This window comes from Castanea sativa, chromosome 12, assembly GCF_040712315.1.
Source record: "Castanea sativa cultivar Marrone di Chiusa Pesio chromosome 12, ASM4071231v1".
Classification (NCBI taxonomy): Eukaryota; Viridiplantae; Streptophyta; class Magnoliopsida; order Fagales; family Fagaceae; genus Castanea; species Castanea sativa.
This window is the reverse complement of record NC_134024.1, coordinates 21,612,406-21,630,449: the sequence shown is the minus strand read 5'-3', so window position 1 is coordinate 21,630,449 and position 18,044 is coordinate 21,612,406. Positions and strand designations below refer to the sequence as shown.

The window sequence follows — 18,044 nt, the reverse complement described above, 5'->3', positions numbered from 1 at the left end:
ATGTAAGTGTTTAAGTTCCGTTGGTTGGAGGTTGTTAAGAGCCATGTACCCAGGGGCAGAATCAAAGGAGAAGGAGGGGGCACCTCACTACAACAAACTTGAGTTTTTTCAACATATTTTTATCTATAATTACTAAAAAATGTTAATAAAACCCCTAAATTTCAACGGTTGTACTCAACTGTTGATCAAAATAAGGAAATTAACCATACTTATTTCAACTGTTGGCACAACTGTTGAAACAAAGTGTCAAAAAAAATTAAATAAAAGTTTTATCCACAGGCTTGATGAATGTAGAAGATAAACTACATCTTTTATCTACGGTTTTCAGTGTTGAAAATTAGAAACACGAAACTTATATAAAGCTACAGAACAAATCAAAGTTTTATAGATAGCTCTCACAGTTTCTCATTTTCTCTCTAATAGCTCGAATCTCGATCACACAAAACTTAGAAATTTCAAAGCCAATTTCATAGCTCTCAATCATGGAAATTTCGAAGCTCTAGGTCATGGCAATTGCATAGCTATTGGTCTCTCAATGCGGTGACTTTGTCTCATCGTCACTCACAAAATCGAAGTCAAAGTCTTCTATCAACTCTTTTACTCTTCGCCTACCTCATCTAATCTCCCCCAATTTTCTAGGGTTTCAAGCTCAATCGCCATTGTGACACGAAGATCATTTTGCCTGATTTGTCTCGATTCTTCAATGGAGGAAAATTTGGTGCGTTTTCATGTTTTTTTTTTTTTAATTTATAAATTGTAATGTTTGGTTCCTGGGAAAATTTTAGGGTGAATATTTAAATTCTCTCTCACTTCCTCTCTCTCCCCAAACCCCCAAGGTTCCTCTTTCTCTCTCTCCCTCTTCCAGTGTATATGCCTATATATAGGTTTTTGTATCTTTCTTAGATGGCGTTGTGTTTTGTTTCAGAGTCTACTACAAAGGATGGTCAAGCTAATAAAGTAATTTTCTTCTAATTTTTGTTCTTTGTTCCATAACTAATCCTAAGTTTCAATTATTCTTATTATTATTAATTGGAATTCTATAGCGTTCACTTTCTGCCAAATTAGTGATCATAGTAGTTTTTGTTGTTGTTAATTTATAGTGATTGGTTGATATTGGGGTGTGCTTTACAGCTTGTTTTTGTTCCCATCAAATGTGCTTTACTAATGAATTTTGTTAATTTTTATTAAATAATTCTTGAGATTGAATATGTAGAAGGATATTCTTACCATTTAATTATCAGCATAAATGCAATATATGGTACTGAGCATTGAGAATGAAACTGACTTGCCTTTTTTTTTATACTGACTTGCATTTTTTATATTAGATACTCTGTTTTTTGTTGGCTGAATCACAAGTTCATGTTTCCAATGGCAATGATGGTTGTAGAATGTAAACTTTGTATCTTGAGTTGGATGATGGTTCAAACTGTGAGAGATTTATTATAAGTTTTTGTTTAGAAAACACGGGTGCGATACTTCCCCTGAAAGCTAAATCGTTTCTAGGCACTTTATTAATCCTTGGCAGCTTCATTGCTTATGCAAAAATCCGAAAACCCATTATGAATAGCAGGTTATTGATGACTGACTATCTATTTTGAGTTGTTATTGTACAATCAATGGATGATTGACTTGTTCTTTTTTATTATTATTATAGGGACCCCGTTATTCATTCCCTAAGCCCCTAGTAGTTTTCCTATCAACTCTAATTCATCTTATCAAGCTTTTAGTTCTTCAGAACAAATAAGATTTTGTCTTGATTAGTTATGTTTGATAAATTTACAGAAACCCCGTCCAAAGGATAGATCGGACTCAAGAACTAATGCGATGAATGATGGAGGTAATGATGCTACTTTGATTGTTTTTAGTAGGTGAGATTGAATTTAATTGTTCCAGTAGTTTTTTCACTATTTGTGGGATTGAAAGCTAGAACGTGTGTGAGTTCACATTACAAGTGCTTGGTAAGTTCATTTGCCTTTTAATTTGTGTTATGTCTCTTTGCCATATTCACATGAAGTGGGTTTTGATGTTGTGATTGCATTTAAGTGGGTATTAGCTTGTTTTAGTTTTCATTTCTTGAATGTGTATTGTAGCTGTCAATATATTTAAACACAATCAACAACTCTAGCATAGGTAGTTCTATAAATGGTCTTACCAATACCAAAACCAAAGAATTTGGATAAGAAAAGAAGAATAAGGAGAAAAGCCTTAACAGTTCTCTGTCAGTTTGCCACCTAGCACCTTATTACTTTCTATGTATGTAGAAATGACAAGAAAATTAAATCAATGGTTGATCACTGGGTTAAATTTGTTGATCACTGGGAATTAGAATTTAGAAGAAAGGGGTTTTCAATGGCTCTAGTGCTGAGTAGAAGCCTAACTACTGCTTCTCTTGCTTCACTTCCCTTATCCTCCTCATTTTTACTGAGAAACAGCAACAGGAATAGGGTTTTAAATCTCACAACTACCTTTGTGCCACAAAATGGTCTCAGAAAGCGCTTTTCTTCTTCTGGGTTGAAGTGGAAGTATGAGAGAAGAAACCACCGGTTTGCTCTGCGGTGCGAGGCTGCTGCTGTGGCTGAGAAAGGGGCAACTGACACTTCTGGTGAGAAATTTGAGTACCAAGCCGAGGTCCGTCTCTTTTCCATTTTCCCTTTCAATTTCGTATATCCTCTTTGCTTGTTTTTGACTGAATAACATAAATAGTATAGGGATATCAAAGTTTCAAAAGTAGTCTTTTCTTCTTACTGCTACAACTCTATCCAATAACTTCCACTTATTATTCTTCTTACCAATATAATTGATCTTTTGCATTCAAATTATGTTTCTTCTTATCCTTCTTTTTTTTCTTAAAATGAATATCAAAATTCGATTTTCCCCCTTTTCATTATCATGTTTTGGTCAGTAATCTGCTCACCTAATTTGGGTTATTTTTTTTCACTAACGAAATAGAAGATGAAAACTTTGATGAGATCTCCTTTGAACTTTTAAATGGTTGAAAGTTTTGTTTTAGTTTAGCTAGTTCGCTCTATTTTGATATGGTTTGTAGGACATAGGCATGATCAAGGCAATCAATGAAAGTTTCTTTTATTTGTATTTTAGCTTTAGATGGAACGGAATTGGGTAAAACTCGGGAACAGAGCTCTTCCTGACTATAGACAAGGAATTAAAGACTTCCTTGATTTTGCATTTGAGCATTCAAAGACTTTGCAATAACTACTTTGCAAAGACTAGAGATGATGTTGATGCTGATTTGCTTACTACTGTTTGTTTTGGTCATGGATTCCAAGACATTATCAGTAAATCCTTATGATCCAAATGTAATGAACAAAAACTTCACTTAACAAGTTTGCTATTTGTTTCAATTCTAGTGTTTCTTCATTAGCGTATGTAATTGTTTGTTTCCTATACTATTAAATGGTCTAGAGTCCGATACTATTTAATAGTCATTGATTCTTCAAATCTGTGGGTCTAGCGATTAGGATAAAAATTTTCTATATCAGTTGTATTTAGTTTAAATTATTGAATTTAGTTCATTTTCTTTAATCTGCTTTGCACAATATGAGCCTCAATTTTTTATTTTTGACATGTTGATTGGTGCTCATATCTAAACAGTCCTAGTTTGAAAGACTCATTTAAGTGGTAGCGCCTGTTTTATGTAGACCATTAAAATGTTAGAGAGCGCCATTGTTGCTTCTCCATTAGGCTTAAGTCCCAAAATGGATGGTGAGCAATTGATTGCAGTTATTCCACCGTAAGTAGTCATTCTATTTAATCTCACACTGCCTCTTTCCTTGTCCAATAAGTAGCCCATTTGCTAATAAAGGCTATTAAAAGTATTTGGCTTAAGACAATTGTGGTTTTGGTTGATACAATTTTTTAAGATCTTTTTTTAATAATGATGCATAAGTATTTTCCATGATAAAGCTTGTTCAATCTACGCAAATATTGATTGACCTATTTACATTTTTTATGCTCTGCAATGACCAGATTGACAAAAGAGCATATACATGTAAGCCAATTATTACCCTTCCTGCCATTTATTTATTTGTTTCTTTTTCTTTTACTTTTTCATCTTTGCACTATTATGACCACTATATTGTATCTACCATACTGTGTGTAAGGTGGTTACCAATTCTTGTGAAGATGCTAGACAAAGTATAAGAAGGGCTCGCCAGAAGGTATGACAATAATTTTTTTCTTCTTTATGTTTAGATTTCGTGAGTATTATTAAACAACGTTTATACTTGCTCCCCTGCTATTCAAAAATAAAAAAGAATGAGGAATGAGGTTGTTATGGTCATTTGAGCACCATGTCTGTATCACTGTGTGCTTTAGTGGCAGGTTTATATCTTGTTAAATAGCCCATCTCATTTCAAAAATATCAATTCTTCACTCCCTTACTGTCTTTCATCCTAGAATCATCAAGCACTAGCTATCCAGAGGTTGGTTTGGTGGAGGGTGTGAAGAATTGGTTGACCTTATTCTTTATTTTCTGATATTAGAACTATATCATACTTGACAGCTCAATCTGTCTCAAGTCTGATTTTGCTATTCCACTAGTTTGTGAAAAATTATTACAATTGAGGTCTAGATGGTTCACATTTATTTATTCGGCACCTCAGTTTTAGTGGATGATCTAAAAAATTTCAGTAGACAATGTCTAGCCTCTTAGGTGTCTAGCATGGTGAGCTCATAATAAAATGTACTGTGGCAAGTATTGAAGTGCAAAATACTGTTAGTGGCATTGTGCGGCAACAAGACTAGGAGTGCCATTACAGATAGGGATAATGATTGATTCTATGCATTGTTGTGAAATAGTCCAGTGTTTTTAATGTTTCTTGTGCCTAAGCAGATTGTTTGTTGGTTTTACAGCAATGGATACGGCAAAGAAATTATATTCACATGCCTCGAAGGATGTTGTAAAAAAGTTGGAGAAGGAAGTGACTTCTAAGCTAGTTGGAGTTAACATGCAGTAAATTTGGCACTTTTTGCAGGCATCAAAATAACTTAGTGATTAATGGGATCTCATGCGCATTAATTGAAGAGGACTTGGCTATAGATGTCTGGATGGCAGATGTAAGTTACTAAGTTTTTAAAATTTCCAATGAATTGGTCTTGAAGGTTAAAGGTTATAAGAATCTTCTATTTTGAAAGGTAGATGAACAATGTAAATTTAAGAGTATAAAGGGCAGTAGGCAGAATAGTTGAGTTGTATTGATTTTTACAGTTTATTTCAGGTTATTAAATTTTGATTAGTGTGAAAGAGTGCATCTAAATTTATTTATTTATTTTTAACAAGAAAATACTTATTTCAACGGTTGGGTGCCGTGGATAAAAGTAATAAGCAAACTTTAATCTACATTTATGTGTATATATTTCGACGGTTATTAACCGTTGATAAATGTGTAATACTTTTTTCAATGGTTGCATAGGCCGTAGAAAAATGTTCTCGACACGGTTTTTAGTAATGGTTCTTTACGGTTATTCCAACCGTTGAAAATATTTTTTTCAACCGTTTTTAATACTTTTTTTGACCGTTTCAACCGTTGAAAATAGCCAAGTTTCTTGTAGTGCCTCCTCCCGCGACTCCTCCCAAAAAAGTCCTTCATTTATTTCTACAAAGCTGAGTTTGCTCCTAAAGTTAGAATAGAAAAAGAAACATTTTCTCATTTGTACTCTATAGTATAATCAAACAAACCATACCCTGGCATGAAATAATAAATAAATAAAATGCACATCTCTACTTGAGAAACTCTAGAGTCACAACAAAATCTCACATTATTTTAACGACACTCTTGTTATTAGTTGGGATGGACCCAAGAATAAATATATTTTATTTTATTTTGACCAATGATGTATTGACACTTCAATTCATTGTAAAAATATTGTGAAATTTTGTGGTGTTACTCAAACAACTCCTCCCACTTTAAACAATGAGCCTGACACGAAATATATGCCACTAAATCTGTTTAACAGATTTTGTATGACAATTATTGTTGTTTATAATTTTATTATTAATATCGACTAATAATTTTAGGTTCTTTATTATTATTATTACTTTTTAATCTTGCCCCCCTAAATTGAAAGCTTGGCTCCACCACTGCTTGTATCTTAATTGATGCTTCCTGATATTTTCAATGAAGATATTCAAAGTTTAAATTTTCCCACCCAATTGAGTTTGTAAGCATTCACAGCAGTGGAGCTAAATAGCTATATAGCTATTTTAGCTCCACTCAAACCCAAAAAGCCCTCCTGCAGCAGTGGAGGCAAAGCTAAATATTTTTAGCTTTGTGCTACAGTGCTCATGTATCAATACATGAGCACTGTAGCTGAAAGCTATAAAAAAAAAAAAAAATTTATTCAAGTCTGGGATTAAAAAACAATACACGCTCCCCTCTCTCTTTCTCTCCCACAGTCACCGAACAAGCAAGTCTCTCTCTCTCACAGTTCACTCTCTTTCTCTCTCAACCCTCTCAAAGCTCACCGCTGATCAAGCATCTCGAAGCTCACCGCCGATCAAGCATCTCGAAGCTCACCACCGATCAAGCATTTCGAAGCTCACCGCCGATCAAGCATCTCGAAGCTCACCGCCGATCAAGCATCTCGAAGCTCACCGCCGATCAAGCATCTCGAAGCTCTCAACTCTCAACTCTCTCAAGCTCACCGTCGATCAAGCCTCAGCCCACGCCGATCCAAGCTCTCAACTCTCTCAAAACTCTCTCAAGCTCACCGCCGCCGGCCCTTTCAGCTCAGACCCACGCCGATCAACCCTTTCAGCTCAGACCCACCGCCGATCAACTCAGACCCACCTCGCTGTTTCACTTCCGTCGATCAGACCAATCTGCCGATCAAACCCACGCCTCTGTCCAGTCCACCATCTCAATGCTCACCCAACGCCGATTCACCGCCGATCAGACCTCCGCCTCAATCCACTTCTCTTCTGTCGATCAGACCCACGCCGACACTGTCCTCCTCACTGAAGCCCAGCTCTATGATTGATGATTTTTATTTTGTTTATAATTGGTGATTTTGTTTGGTCTGGGTTGGGGAAAAAGATTGGAGATTTCGGTTGTTTTTTTTTTTTTTTTTTTTTTTTTTGCTGCTGTGGACTGGTGGTGGTGGTGGTGGTGGTGGTGGTTGTGGTTGTGCCTGTGGCTGATGATAAAGTTGGTTGTGGTTGGTTGTATGAATGATTTTTGAGTTGTGGGATATATTATTTTATTGTAGGAGATATATTATTTTATTGTGATGTATATATTATTTTATTGTGATAAAAGCTAAAATAGATCCACTGCTGCAGCATATGTGTAGATATGTATAGCTAAAATAGATAAAGTAACATTTGATGAAGTTAAAAAGCTAATTTTTTAGCTCCACTGCTGTGGATGCTCTAACAATTGAATTATTTAAAATAATAAAAAAATTTTTTTTTTTTTTTTTTTTTTTTTTTTTTTTTTTTTTTTTTCTGGAGATTGAAATACTCCTATCAAGGTGGGTTTGTGTTACAATCTAAGTGTCTCACTAGTTCAAGCTTAACAATGCTCATATAAGTTCTTGAGAACTCTTCTCTTGCAAGCATTTGTGAGTACTACCAATGGATTTGCGTATTTGTAGTTGGGTTTGCTTATTTACTTTTTGTATCAACTTTTAAAATTTTTTTTTATAAATAAGTTAGTTTTTAGTTATTTTTCTCACACACACACACAAGCTTAAGCATAGCATTTATTGCTGTTACAATTATGTTGAGTCACTTCATTCGCCATGTCAATGACCATATTCTTATTCTTTTTTTATTATTTATTTTTTACCTTTTATTTTTTTACAATATAAAATATACAAACCTATTGGCTTTACAAATTTATCTTAGATGGTTTTAACTTTACATATTCATTTACTTTAATTTTGATTTTATAACTAAATAATATATTAGAGAAAAATAAAAAATAAAATTTTGTTTATACATATTCATTTTGGGCGGTTTTAACTTTACATATAATTTTGCCTTTATGTATTTATATCTAAAAAATGAAATCAATCAAGAATAAGAAAAAAAAAAACAAAAAAAAGATGTCTATAAAAATATATTCATAGGTCTTGCTTAATCTTTGATGATAGAAAATATACAACTTAACAATTACCACATAGGAGGAGTCTGAATCAAGCGTGTGTTATAGATCTCCTGTTAGAAGTTTGTATTCTTATTGTCTTATTATTGACTAATTCATATGTGTTCACTGATGCAAATATATATATATATATATATATATATATATATATATATATATATATATAGCATTTTACTTACAATGCTAAATGAATAATTGTTGTTGACCCGATTTAGGAGAAATTATATGATAATATGTCATATTTTGTATTGTCAAATTTTAATTTATTTGGAAAACAACAGGATAGTCTGGACAATATGATAAAGAACAATTTGTATAATTGAAGGAGATGGTTTTTGTGAAGTTTCCTTTGATTATTTGTAAATATTTTGTTTAATAAATTAGTAGTAAATTATTATTTCTTTGTTTAGATATTATGATGTTTCTAGATACTTGAGTAATTGTTTTAAGTTTTTACGAATATTTATATTGCTCTCCATCTTTCTTATTTCATTTGTGTATTCTTTGAGATTTTCAAGAAAACAAATTCAATTTTGTGTTTAAAATTATTATGCGTACACTTCTTTACATAATACATGTTCTTTGTAAGTCTATACTCTTCTTTCTGTTCATTATATAGCTTTAATCAATAAAATATTGTTACCTATTAAAAAAAAAATTTGACTGTGGTCTTGAAGATATTTTGAGCTGAAGTTTCTATTTTTTGAGCAGTGGAGGTGCCCCCTTGGGTTTGGCCTGAATTTTTGTTCTTTATGCAGAACTTGAAGCTCATAAGTCATGGCACTTTACACAGAGAAACTTATTATCTCGTAATTTTATTAATATCTTACCAGAAAGCCATAATACGAATTTACAATGTTTGAGTTTGTTATATTGGCAAACCATTGCAGGTGTCCTATTTTCATTTTTTTTTTGTTTGGGTGTTGTTTTCGTCCCTCCTTCAGTGTACTGTCCCAAATGAACACAAGCTTTACTGGATACTACGAATTTATGCTACAAAAGAAGCTTTGTTTCTGTTCAAGATTGACCCATATGTCATGAGCAATTTAACCTGTACTGCAGTTTCTTTTTTTTACCTGCTTCCCAAATTGAGTGACAGTAAGTGTGGAACTTCTGTTAAACTTTTAGTGCATCAAGCATTTTTCTAACATATATACGCCTACATAATTTTGAGAAGAGAATTGGGTGTAACCAAAATTGTTTCAATAAAGAGAGCTATTTCCTTGCATATGCGTAGGTATATTGACCAAGAGAATCACACATCGTATGGTCGTAACTTATTATCTCAGTGTAGAAGTTAAATTTTTAGTTTGTATGTATGTTTAATTAGTTACACTGGCAAAAATCTTTATATATATATATATATACACTAGCAAAATTTATACATTTTTTTCTTTTTTGCTTTTAATCTTTGGGCATACCATGGAAAGTGAACACAATTTGTGTGTGCAACAGAGTTATGCAACACATAGCTTTAGTTTTAGTTTGAAATTTGAAATTAACCTATAGCATGGACATGTGAGTGAAATTTTATGCGTACTATTGAATTTCTTTAAAAGACAACCTTGTATAACTAAAGCTGCGACTTATGGTGTAGTTTTTACTGAGCATTTTTTGCATATGGTATTCTTCCAATATAAATGCCCAGTGTAATTTCAGAAATGGGAAGAGGAAGTCATGATTAAACGCTTCAATAAAGATGTAATTTCTTCACATCTGCATGGATTTATTGACCAGAAAATTAATAGGCAACGCTGGTTTGATAAATCATGACAATAACAGTTCTTTTTACCTAAAGCACATAATAAGTTCACTGAACTCATATAGCTGACCCAATACAGAATAATACAAAAGAGAAATATACATACAAACACACCAATAAATGTTTAGCACCCTATTAAATCCTTATTAGTCCAGTACTTGCTATTGCATGCTTCAATACCGTAGCCTCTCTCATGCATTCCTTAGTTAAGTTGGATTTCGCAGAGTCTGCAGATCTTATGTCCTCACGTTTCTTTTCAAGTGCCTCAATTTTATTTTGCAGATTTTGTACCTCTCCATGTAGCTCGAAAAGAACTTTATCAAAATTTTCCACTTGCTTTTTAACACGAAGACCAAAGTAAGCATGTGCAACTCTCTTCAAATGATTGAAGGCAAACTGAATTTCGAATCTTGCGGTTTGCAACATTTTGAGGCTTGTCCACCAGTAGAGAAGCAAATCTTTTGTGATATCCACAACCCTGGTGCTTGTCATGCTGTACATACACTCGCATAAAACGATAAAGAGATAAAGTTTTGCCATTGGCTTAACGTGGACTTGGCACTATCATCTCCATGTCTAGAAAGCAATTGCACAAGGATATAGGCCAACCTCAGAGGAACCATGTATTCTCCAACTTTTACAAACTCTTCTTCAACTTTGGCAAACTTTTTTGGATCCTCCAATGTATCAAGAATCCCTTTGCCACTATCAAGAAACTCCATGAATTGTTCGTAAGCCTCATCAGAAAACCAAATAATTTCTGAGTATTCACTGTCTTTATAAATGTCATCCTCTTCAGTAGCAGCTGTTCTCATAGCCCTGGAAACCTTGCTCAATTCCACTATCACATCTTTCCTCGAAGGTCCTAAAATATGATAACAGCTTGATGTTTGGCTGACTTTTTCGAATTTATTTTGGCACATCTCTTTTGCCGTGTTTGCGCTAATCAACTTACCAGGCTGTCCAAGAGTACTTCTTAACTCTATATCTCCATACTTTCCCTATAGAAATAATATTATCTAGATAACAACCAAAGATTGAGTTAAGAGAATGAACAAGTTGTAAAATCCTTTTTTAGAGGAAGTCATGGTGCAAAATCATCGAACCAACTACAGGCACCAATCGAGTCTAGATAAACTTAGATGGTAGTAATTATCGAAATTTATGAAAAAGAAAATTAATGTGCTATTCATATAAGTGAATCAATACCATCATTTCATATAGGTACCAAGTCTTCATAAAAAGAAAAAGAAAAAAAGAAGGTACCTAGTCCAACCTTGTCCCACCTAAAGTTTTTTTTTAAAACAAAAAAAACCACAAAAAATGCACATTTATTCAATAACTGTTTTTTTTTTTTGCCAAATATTTTTAACAAATTGTAAGTAATTCTTAAGTATTCTTAGAGCATGGAGAACGGTGTTCCATTTTCTCAAATTTATAGTGGAGTCCACTCATTAAATTCACGATGGAGTTCACCATGAATATGAAAGGAGAAAGCACTATTTTCTGTACTTCGAAAGTACCTAAGAATTTTTTCAAATTGATAGTAACGTAGAAGAGTGATACTAATGGACAAAAAAAAAAGAAAAAAAGAAGCTTCGTTGATTACGTTTGGTCTTTATTATAGTTGGACAATTGAATTAAATTTTAAAGCAATGGTTTGCAAATAAATAAGAGAAATATTAGATGTATTTATGATAAAGAAAAAGCTATTCATATAAATGAATCAATACCATTATTTTATATAAGTACCTAGTCCAATCTTGCCCCACCCAAAACTTACCAAAACGAAGAAACAAAACCTCCCCCCCCCCCCCCCCCCCCCCCTCCCCCAACAAAAAATGCACATTTATTCAAAAATTGTTTTGTTTTTGATGCGGCAGTAAAAAAGTAACACTAACCAAAAAGAACCACAGAAACATCATTGATTACGTTGTCTTTACTAATTGGACAACTGAATTAGAATTTTAAAGAAATGGTTTACAAATAAGTAAATTACAGGATAAACCTTCATTCAATTATTATAAAAAAAAGGTTAAAAAGACTAGCTTTGGAAGCATATTTTGCAAGTGACAAAAACCATGTTTTATTTCATGCAGTACGATATCATTCATTTATATGACTTTAAAAACTTCTGCTAATTTTTGTTTTATTATTATTATTTTTTTTCTGTTAGTCAAAAAGAGTAAAGAAAATATAAATTAAGGATAAAAAGCCATAGCATTCAAGTATATATAGTAAAAATAATATGTACCTAGCTGAGAGTGGACGCATTTGAATTCTGCAACAAACTGAGATTTTGCACAGTAATAGACGGGTAACAATAGATCTCTTTCTTCTTCACAAACATGACAATAGAATTCGTTAGTCTCATCTTTTACTTCCTCTTCAATAGGTGAATTTGTAAGGATGAGGGGATTTATATAATCTTTGTGTTTAATGACATATGGTAATGGACCGCAAAGAGATGGAGATTGAGATCACAATAGAGACAAGTGAAGGCATATGATTCACAAATATTTGATTTGCAACCGTTGCACTTCAGTTTATCATTCTCCAAATTATCTTCCCTGAAACGTAGAAGGTGAGTGTGACCTTCGTATGTCATGGCAGGCATCATTTCACTGCATTCAGCGTGCAAGAGAAAACCGCAATTATTGTGACTCTCACAAATGTAGGCGATGCTATGGGTATAGGTTATGGAAGTGAAAGCATGGGTTGACTTGCGACAAGCATTGCATGTATTACCTTCTTGCTTGAGCAGGGTGAGAGTGAGAGTGAGAGTGAGAGGGTGGCATGGATGGAAGGGATGGCAGATCTGTTGTGGCAACTCAAGACATGATTTGTGACAGAAACTTTCCTTACAGAATGACAAGGAACCGTTTTTACAAAAATAGGTAGTACCTATGCAGCCTTTCCCACAAACACGGCAATCATGAACTACATTTTCATCATCCTGGAGCTTGTTCTTACGGCGTGATAGTGGATGTCCATGGAGAAAATGATGGATTTGACTTTGAGAGTTGATATCAATATCAATTGTTTTCGGCGACAGAGTGCAATCAATATCCATCGCAATATCATCGCATTGTTTACAGCTATAATACCAATCCTGCTCGTTTAACAGTCTGTAACAAGCTTTGCAAGTAATATCTGGATATGGTTCTGATTGTGTAGTGCAAAGGGTAAGAGGATGGGGATGATAGAAGTGTTGGATCTCTTGTGGCAACTTCATCTCAAAACATGATCCATGGAGAAAGAAGCCACATGGGATGCAACAATAAATTGGATCTGGGTCCGAGCAGAATTCTTTACATACAGGGCACCGAAAACGATTGTAGGGCATCTTCTCAAAGAGTAGCAAAAAATGGCGGTGGTGACGAGATGCAGGAAGGTGCAGTTTTCCTTGCCCTTCCCCTTCTTTTTTTTACCTATACTAGCCTCATTGAAGCGCATTCAAGATCAAGTTCGAAATTGCACTTGTCGCAGCAGAAGATGAAGCCCGTGAAGCAATGGTGTGTACAAACATCGCAGAAGCAGGTGATATCACCGGAGCCAAGTCACTGTAAGGTAAGTGGGTGTTGTGGGTGAAAGGGGCTTTGCAACTGTTGCGGAAGCTTTGCACATGATTCGTGTAGGCCGTATCTGCATCCCTCGCTGCAAATGTAGGTTTGACCAACGCAGTCTTTTGAGCATGCCTCGCAATGGATCTCATCGTTTCTCGTCTTGTTACTCAAAGATAACAGATGAGGGTGATCAAAATGTTTAATTTCCACCATCTCTCTTTCTCTCTCCAATATTTCCTCCCAAATCATGTACCAAATATCAATATGAGCTTCTAATTATATTCTAAATTTGAAGAAGAATGAGTAATGTGCTAAGTGGAGGGTTCGCTTCCCACTGGGGTCAGCTTTGATTCATTCTTTCCTGGTGTCTGTTTCTTTCATTAATTAATTTATATATATATCACTTAGAGATAACAAATGAGGGTGATCAAAAGGGTGATCAAAATGTTTAATTTCCTCTCTCTCTCTCTCTCGTATTTTCCTCCCAAATCATGCACCAAATATCAATATGAGCTTCTAATTATATTCTAAATTTGAAAAAGAAGAAAAAGAAGAATGAGTAATGTGCTAAGTGGAGGGTTTCCTTCCCACCAGGGTCAGCTTTGATTCATTCTTTCCTTGTGTCTATTTCTTTCATTATATATATATATATATATATATATATATATATATATATATATATATATATATATATATATATATATATATATGCTACTTGCTTATTTTGGAATTTGAAATGTGTTTAAGAGCAATATTCCATCTAGAAATGTTAATGATTGGTATGACCTGTGAAAATGACATGAATTTTTACTAGTTAGAGTTAGGATAGCAGATTCAAATAATAAATGGGTCGACGTGAAAGTGACATGAAAAGAAATGTGTCATATGCAGGTCAATTTGCATTACCTGTAATTGACATGCTTGATACGTCACTTTATTCGTGTCAACTTGAAATAATACTACCCATTTAACTCATATAACAAATAAATATATATTTTTTATTTTAGATTTGTGAAATTCCTTTTATATCCAACCTATTTTTTAAACTTAAATATCATTTCAGTAAAAAAAAAAAAGGTTTTTTGAACTTAAAGAGAAAAATGAGTAATTACAAAGAGTTATAAGTGATAACAATATTAATCAAGTGCTTTTTTGAAGCAGGTTAAATTGACCGTGAAAACTCACTTAGTGTATAAAACACTTGTGAATATTTAGACCTCCAAAAACAAAATTTTTAATACAAGCTTATATTCAAACAATATATGTGCGGAATATGAAGTATAAGCAATACCCAAATTATCAAACTACTTTAAGTCATTAATTGATTACAACTAACAGAAATTAAGAGCTAAGAGTAAGGGAAATAGAGATGCAAATACAAGATAACACTGACATGTGTTGTCGAAGAGGAAACCAAAGAACTCGGCGAAAAACCTCTCCGCCGCCCTTCAAGCAGTAAATGATCAGCTAGAAAATCAGTTGGAATACATGAATAGCAATGGACTCTCCAAGCCTAATCTATCCAATGCACCTAAGCCCTCTAAGCTTCTTGCTCTAATAAGGTTAAGCCGAACCGTGTCTCCTCTAGCTTACCGAATCCTGCAATTAGCCCATTACATCAACCAATATGAATTTGTTCTCTCTTGAATTGCTTCCCAAACCAAGAACCTTCTCACTACTCTAAATTGGGTGAGGTAAGGATTTGGCTTATGATCCTCTCATGGGTATGACAATGAAGAGGGTGTGAGTAGAGGAATTTGGAGAATCAAATGTATAAAATTGTGGATGAATCAATCTTGTTTTTCTTTAAGGTTTTTCTCTCAAAATTCTCTCTCTGAGAGTTCTCTAAGCTCTCTACATTTCATGGGTATAATGGTATTTATAGTAGGGTATAAGATGGAATGTAAAGAATCACTTTTCAATAAAACAGGGTGCACTGGTGAGTCACTCGCGACTGGGATGAGTAGCGAGTTCCAGTCACCAGTTACTAGACAAGGCCAAACTGTATTTTTTGTCCTGTAGTGATCCAGTTGTCTTGACTCTTCATCTTCCTGCATGCTTCACACGCGTACTTCATTTTGGCGAGTCACCACTCGCGAGTTAGTCGCGAGTCACCTTCTTGTTGCACACTCTTGATCAAATCTTCACATTCTCTCACACACAACCCTTACATTATTCTCACCTAAATACAGAGTTTCTAAATGCTGAATTACAAGCAAATTTGGCACGGAATAAAATTAATACATAGTTGAATAAATTCAACTTTACAGATCGATTTTGTGTTAACTCAACATGTTTAATATTAAACAGGTTGAAATAAGTCGTGTCACATTTGCGTTAACCTAAAACGACCGTTTATATATAAGTGTGTCAAGTGCATTGTGTTGTGTCAACTCGCTTCATTAATAGATCGTGTTAGGGTTAAAGAGGCATGACACAATTATTAAATGAGTTCGGTTCAAGTTGAGTCATTTAACTGAATATCTCAATCTTAATATGACACGAACACGATACACTAATTCGAATTGACACTCCTAGATTTCCATCAACACTAAATGAGCTAAAAATTTACATACGGAGAAGGTTATCACGTTATAGTGTTTTGTAGTTTGCTTTTTGATCTATTATGCTTGAATCAATTCATTGCGATTTAAGCACTCAATATGACGTGTGGGGTGATGGTGCTTACTTCATATTCGTAGTCATGTGCTTGTTCACCTTTTCCCTTTAGTCTATAATTGGTCGAACACTGGTCTCATATAATTGAATCAAACGGTAAATCTCATTATATTGTACTGATTATGAAAGAGAGAGAGAGAGAGAGAGACGGTACAAGATACACATTATTACAATTTAGTTTCTAGTGCTTTATTCATTTCTCTTGATTTAAGCAATAGAGAATCCCTAAAACTGAAACAATGAAAACTTCTTTTTTGTTCAATTTTTATTCCTTTTAGGTTATTTGTGTACTCTCCTTAGAAGCGAAAAAGATGATATCAATATTGAATTTTGTTGTTGTTGATACAAGATAAAAATTCTACTCTAGTATAATCTAAAGTGTATATGTGTGTGAAACTCCTTCTTAGAGATTTGAACATCGGCCCTTGCCCCCACACTCCACAAGCATTAAGCAATAGAGAATCCCTGAAATTGAAATAATGAAAACTTCACATTTTGTTTAACTTTGATTTCTTTTATGTTATTCATGTACTTTCATTAGAAGCAAGAGGGATAGTATAAGTATTGAATTCTTGTAACTCAACAAGTGGTATTCTTTGAAATATTTCCTTAAATTTTCAAAATTCTATACTAATATTTGTTCCTATATCTTCTATTCTCTGTTACATGTTTATAACTTTATATTAATTAGCTGTGAATTGCATGACAATATGTAAATATTTTGTAATGGGATATATGATATATAATTTATTTTTAAACTATTTGTTACAACAAAGTGTTTTTCTCATAAGAATAAACTATATATTATAATTTATTTTTTAAAATATTCCCAAGATCATATATTAGGATTGCTTCTATGTAACAGAGGTAATTTTCTATTTCACATAAGAATACAAATTCCTTTATCCTAGTCAGACTAAACTCCACACAAATCCCATCTACTAACCCATACGGATCTAGCTTAAAGAACTCATATCCAACTTTGGCCCAAGCCCCTCTCATTAGGATGTTGTTCTATTAAGAAAAAACAGGACAAGAAATTGGAAAAAGTTTATCAAGAAAACACAATCAAATAGAAGGAATAAATGAATCAAAGTGGCAAAAAAAGTTACAAAGAGATTTACCTGCTATATGTGTGATCTGTAATCTTTGGAAAGAGAGAGCTTCAGTTTCACAACTCAACGAAGTTCAACAAATCATAGTCAGTCCATAATCGCTAGCTGAATAGCAAAAGTTAAAAGGTAATAACATGTACATGCCAAATTATCAATTACATGGCATAAATTTTCTATTACTAATTGAATTAGAAAAAACCAAAGAAAAAAAAATCAGACCCATGGAAAGGAAAAGAAGTTTTGAGGAGAGGTAAGGATCTAAGAAAGAAATACCAACCTGAACATTATTTTGCCATGAAAATCACTGCTTGATTTTAGGTTGTGCGATTTCTCCGCTTTCAGTCGCCCAAGGTTTTCTTTTCGGATAGAAATTTGATTTGAGGGAGCACACTCTCTCTCACTCCTTTCACCTCACAATCTCTCTCTCTCTCTTCATTTAATTATCATCTTCAACCAAATGCACTGTTTTACTCAACAAAAGGACAAAACTTAACCAAACCAAAATCATTGTGGAAAGATCATTTGCTCTTTTTATATAGTTAGTAGATTTGTGTTACCAAAATTGCTTTAAAAAAGAGACTTAATTCCTCACATATGTGGAGTTATATTGATCAAGAGAATCACACATCCAGTTACGGTCATAACTTATTATCAGAGTGCAGGAGAAAATAATTAAATTATCAATTTGTATGCATTGGGTTTAGTTTGAATTTTGAAATTAATTTAATCACAAGCATGTGATGATCAACAGAGGGCTTTAGTTTTAGTTTGAATTTTGAAATGAACCTCTCTCTCT

The 18,044-nt window shown here is 33.6% G+C and overlaps 1 protein-coding gene and 1 long non-coding RNA gene across 18 annotated transcripts; one reads left to right on the top strand and one right to left on the bottom strand.

Moving 5' to 3' along the window:
- The first annotated feature begins 256 nt into the window (after positions 1-256).
- LOC142618302 (uncharacterized) lies at positions 257-5,263 on the top strand. 16 transcript variants are annotated; one of them, XR_012841253.1, is made up of 6 exons: positions 261-718; positions 1,783-1,837; positions 2,490-2,628; positions 3,660-3,751; positions 3,988-4,178; positions 4,873-5,263. XR_012841253.1 is itself a non-coding variant. In XM_075791208.1 (5 exons), exons 1-5 carry the CDS (start codon positions 2,284-2,286, stop codon positions 4,921-4,923), a joined length of 567 nt encoding a protein of 188 aa, XP_075647323.1. In that variant the 5' UTR covers positions 1,848-2,283; the 3' UTR covers positions 4,924-5,263. The 16 variants fall into 16 exon arrangements, 1 of the variants encoding a protein (XP_075647323.1); XR_012841257.1 differs by lacking the exons at positions 2,490-2,628; positions 3,660-3,751 and having other exon boundaries at positions 257-718; positions 3,988-4,009; positions 4,122-4,178; XR_012841250.1 differs by having other exon boundaries at positions 257-718; positions 2,490-3,751.
- Positions 5,264-14,741: 9,478 nt separating this feature from the next.
- LOC142621009 (uncharacterized) lies at positions 14,742-17,795 on the bottom strand. Of its 2 annotated transcripts, none has more exons than XR_012841676.1 (3): positions 17,526-17,795; positions 17,258-17,353; positions 14,742-15,636 (listed from the first exon to the last, which is right to left on the bottom strand). It is a non-coding gene; the product is annotated as an uncharacterized LOC142621009 (long non-coding RNA). The 2 variants fall into 2 exon arrangements; XR_012841675.1 differs by lacking the exon at positions 14,742-15,636 and adding an exon at positions 15,669-16,598.
- Between the last annotated feature and the right edge of the window lie 249 nt (positions 17,796-18,044).

What these genes read in the sequence shown, in the direction of transcription:
- LOC142618302 (XM_075791208.1), top strand. Translation starts at nt 2,284, where the DNA reads ATGGTTGATCACTGGGTTAAATTTGTTGATCACTGGGAATTAGAATTT. An exon ending in AATTTGAGTACCAAGCCGAG is followed by an intron (nt 2,629 to 3,659) that starts GTCCGTCTCTTT and finishes TGTTTTATGTAG; the next exon opens with ACCATTAAAATGTTAGAGAG. An exon ending in TGACAAAAGAGCATATACAT is followed by an intron (nt 4,010 to 4,121) that starts GTAAGCCAATTA and finishes ACTGTGTGTAAG; the next exon opens with GTGGTTACCAATTCTTGTGA.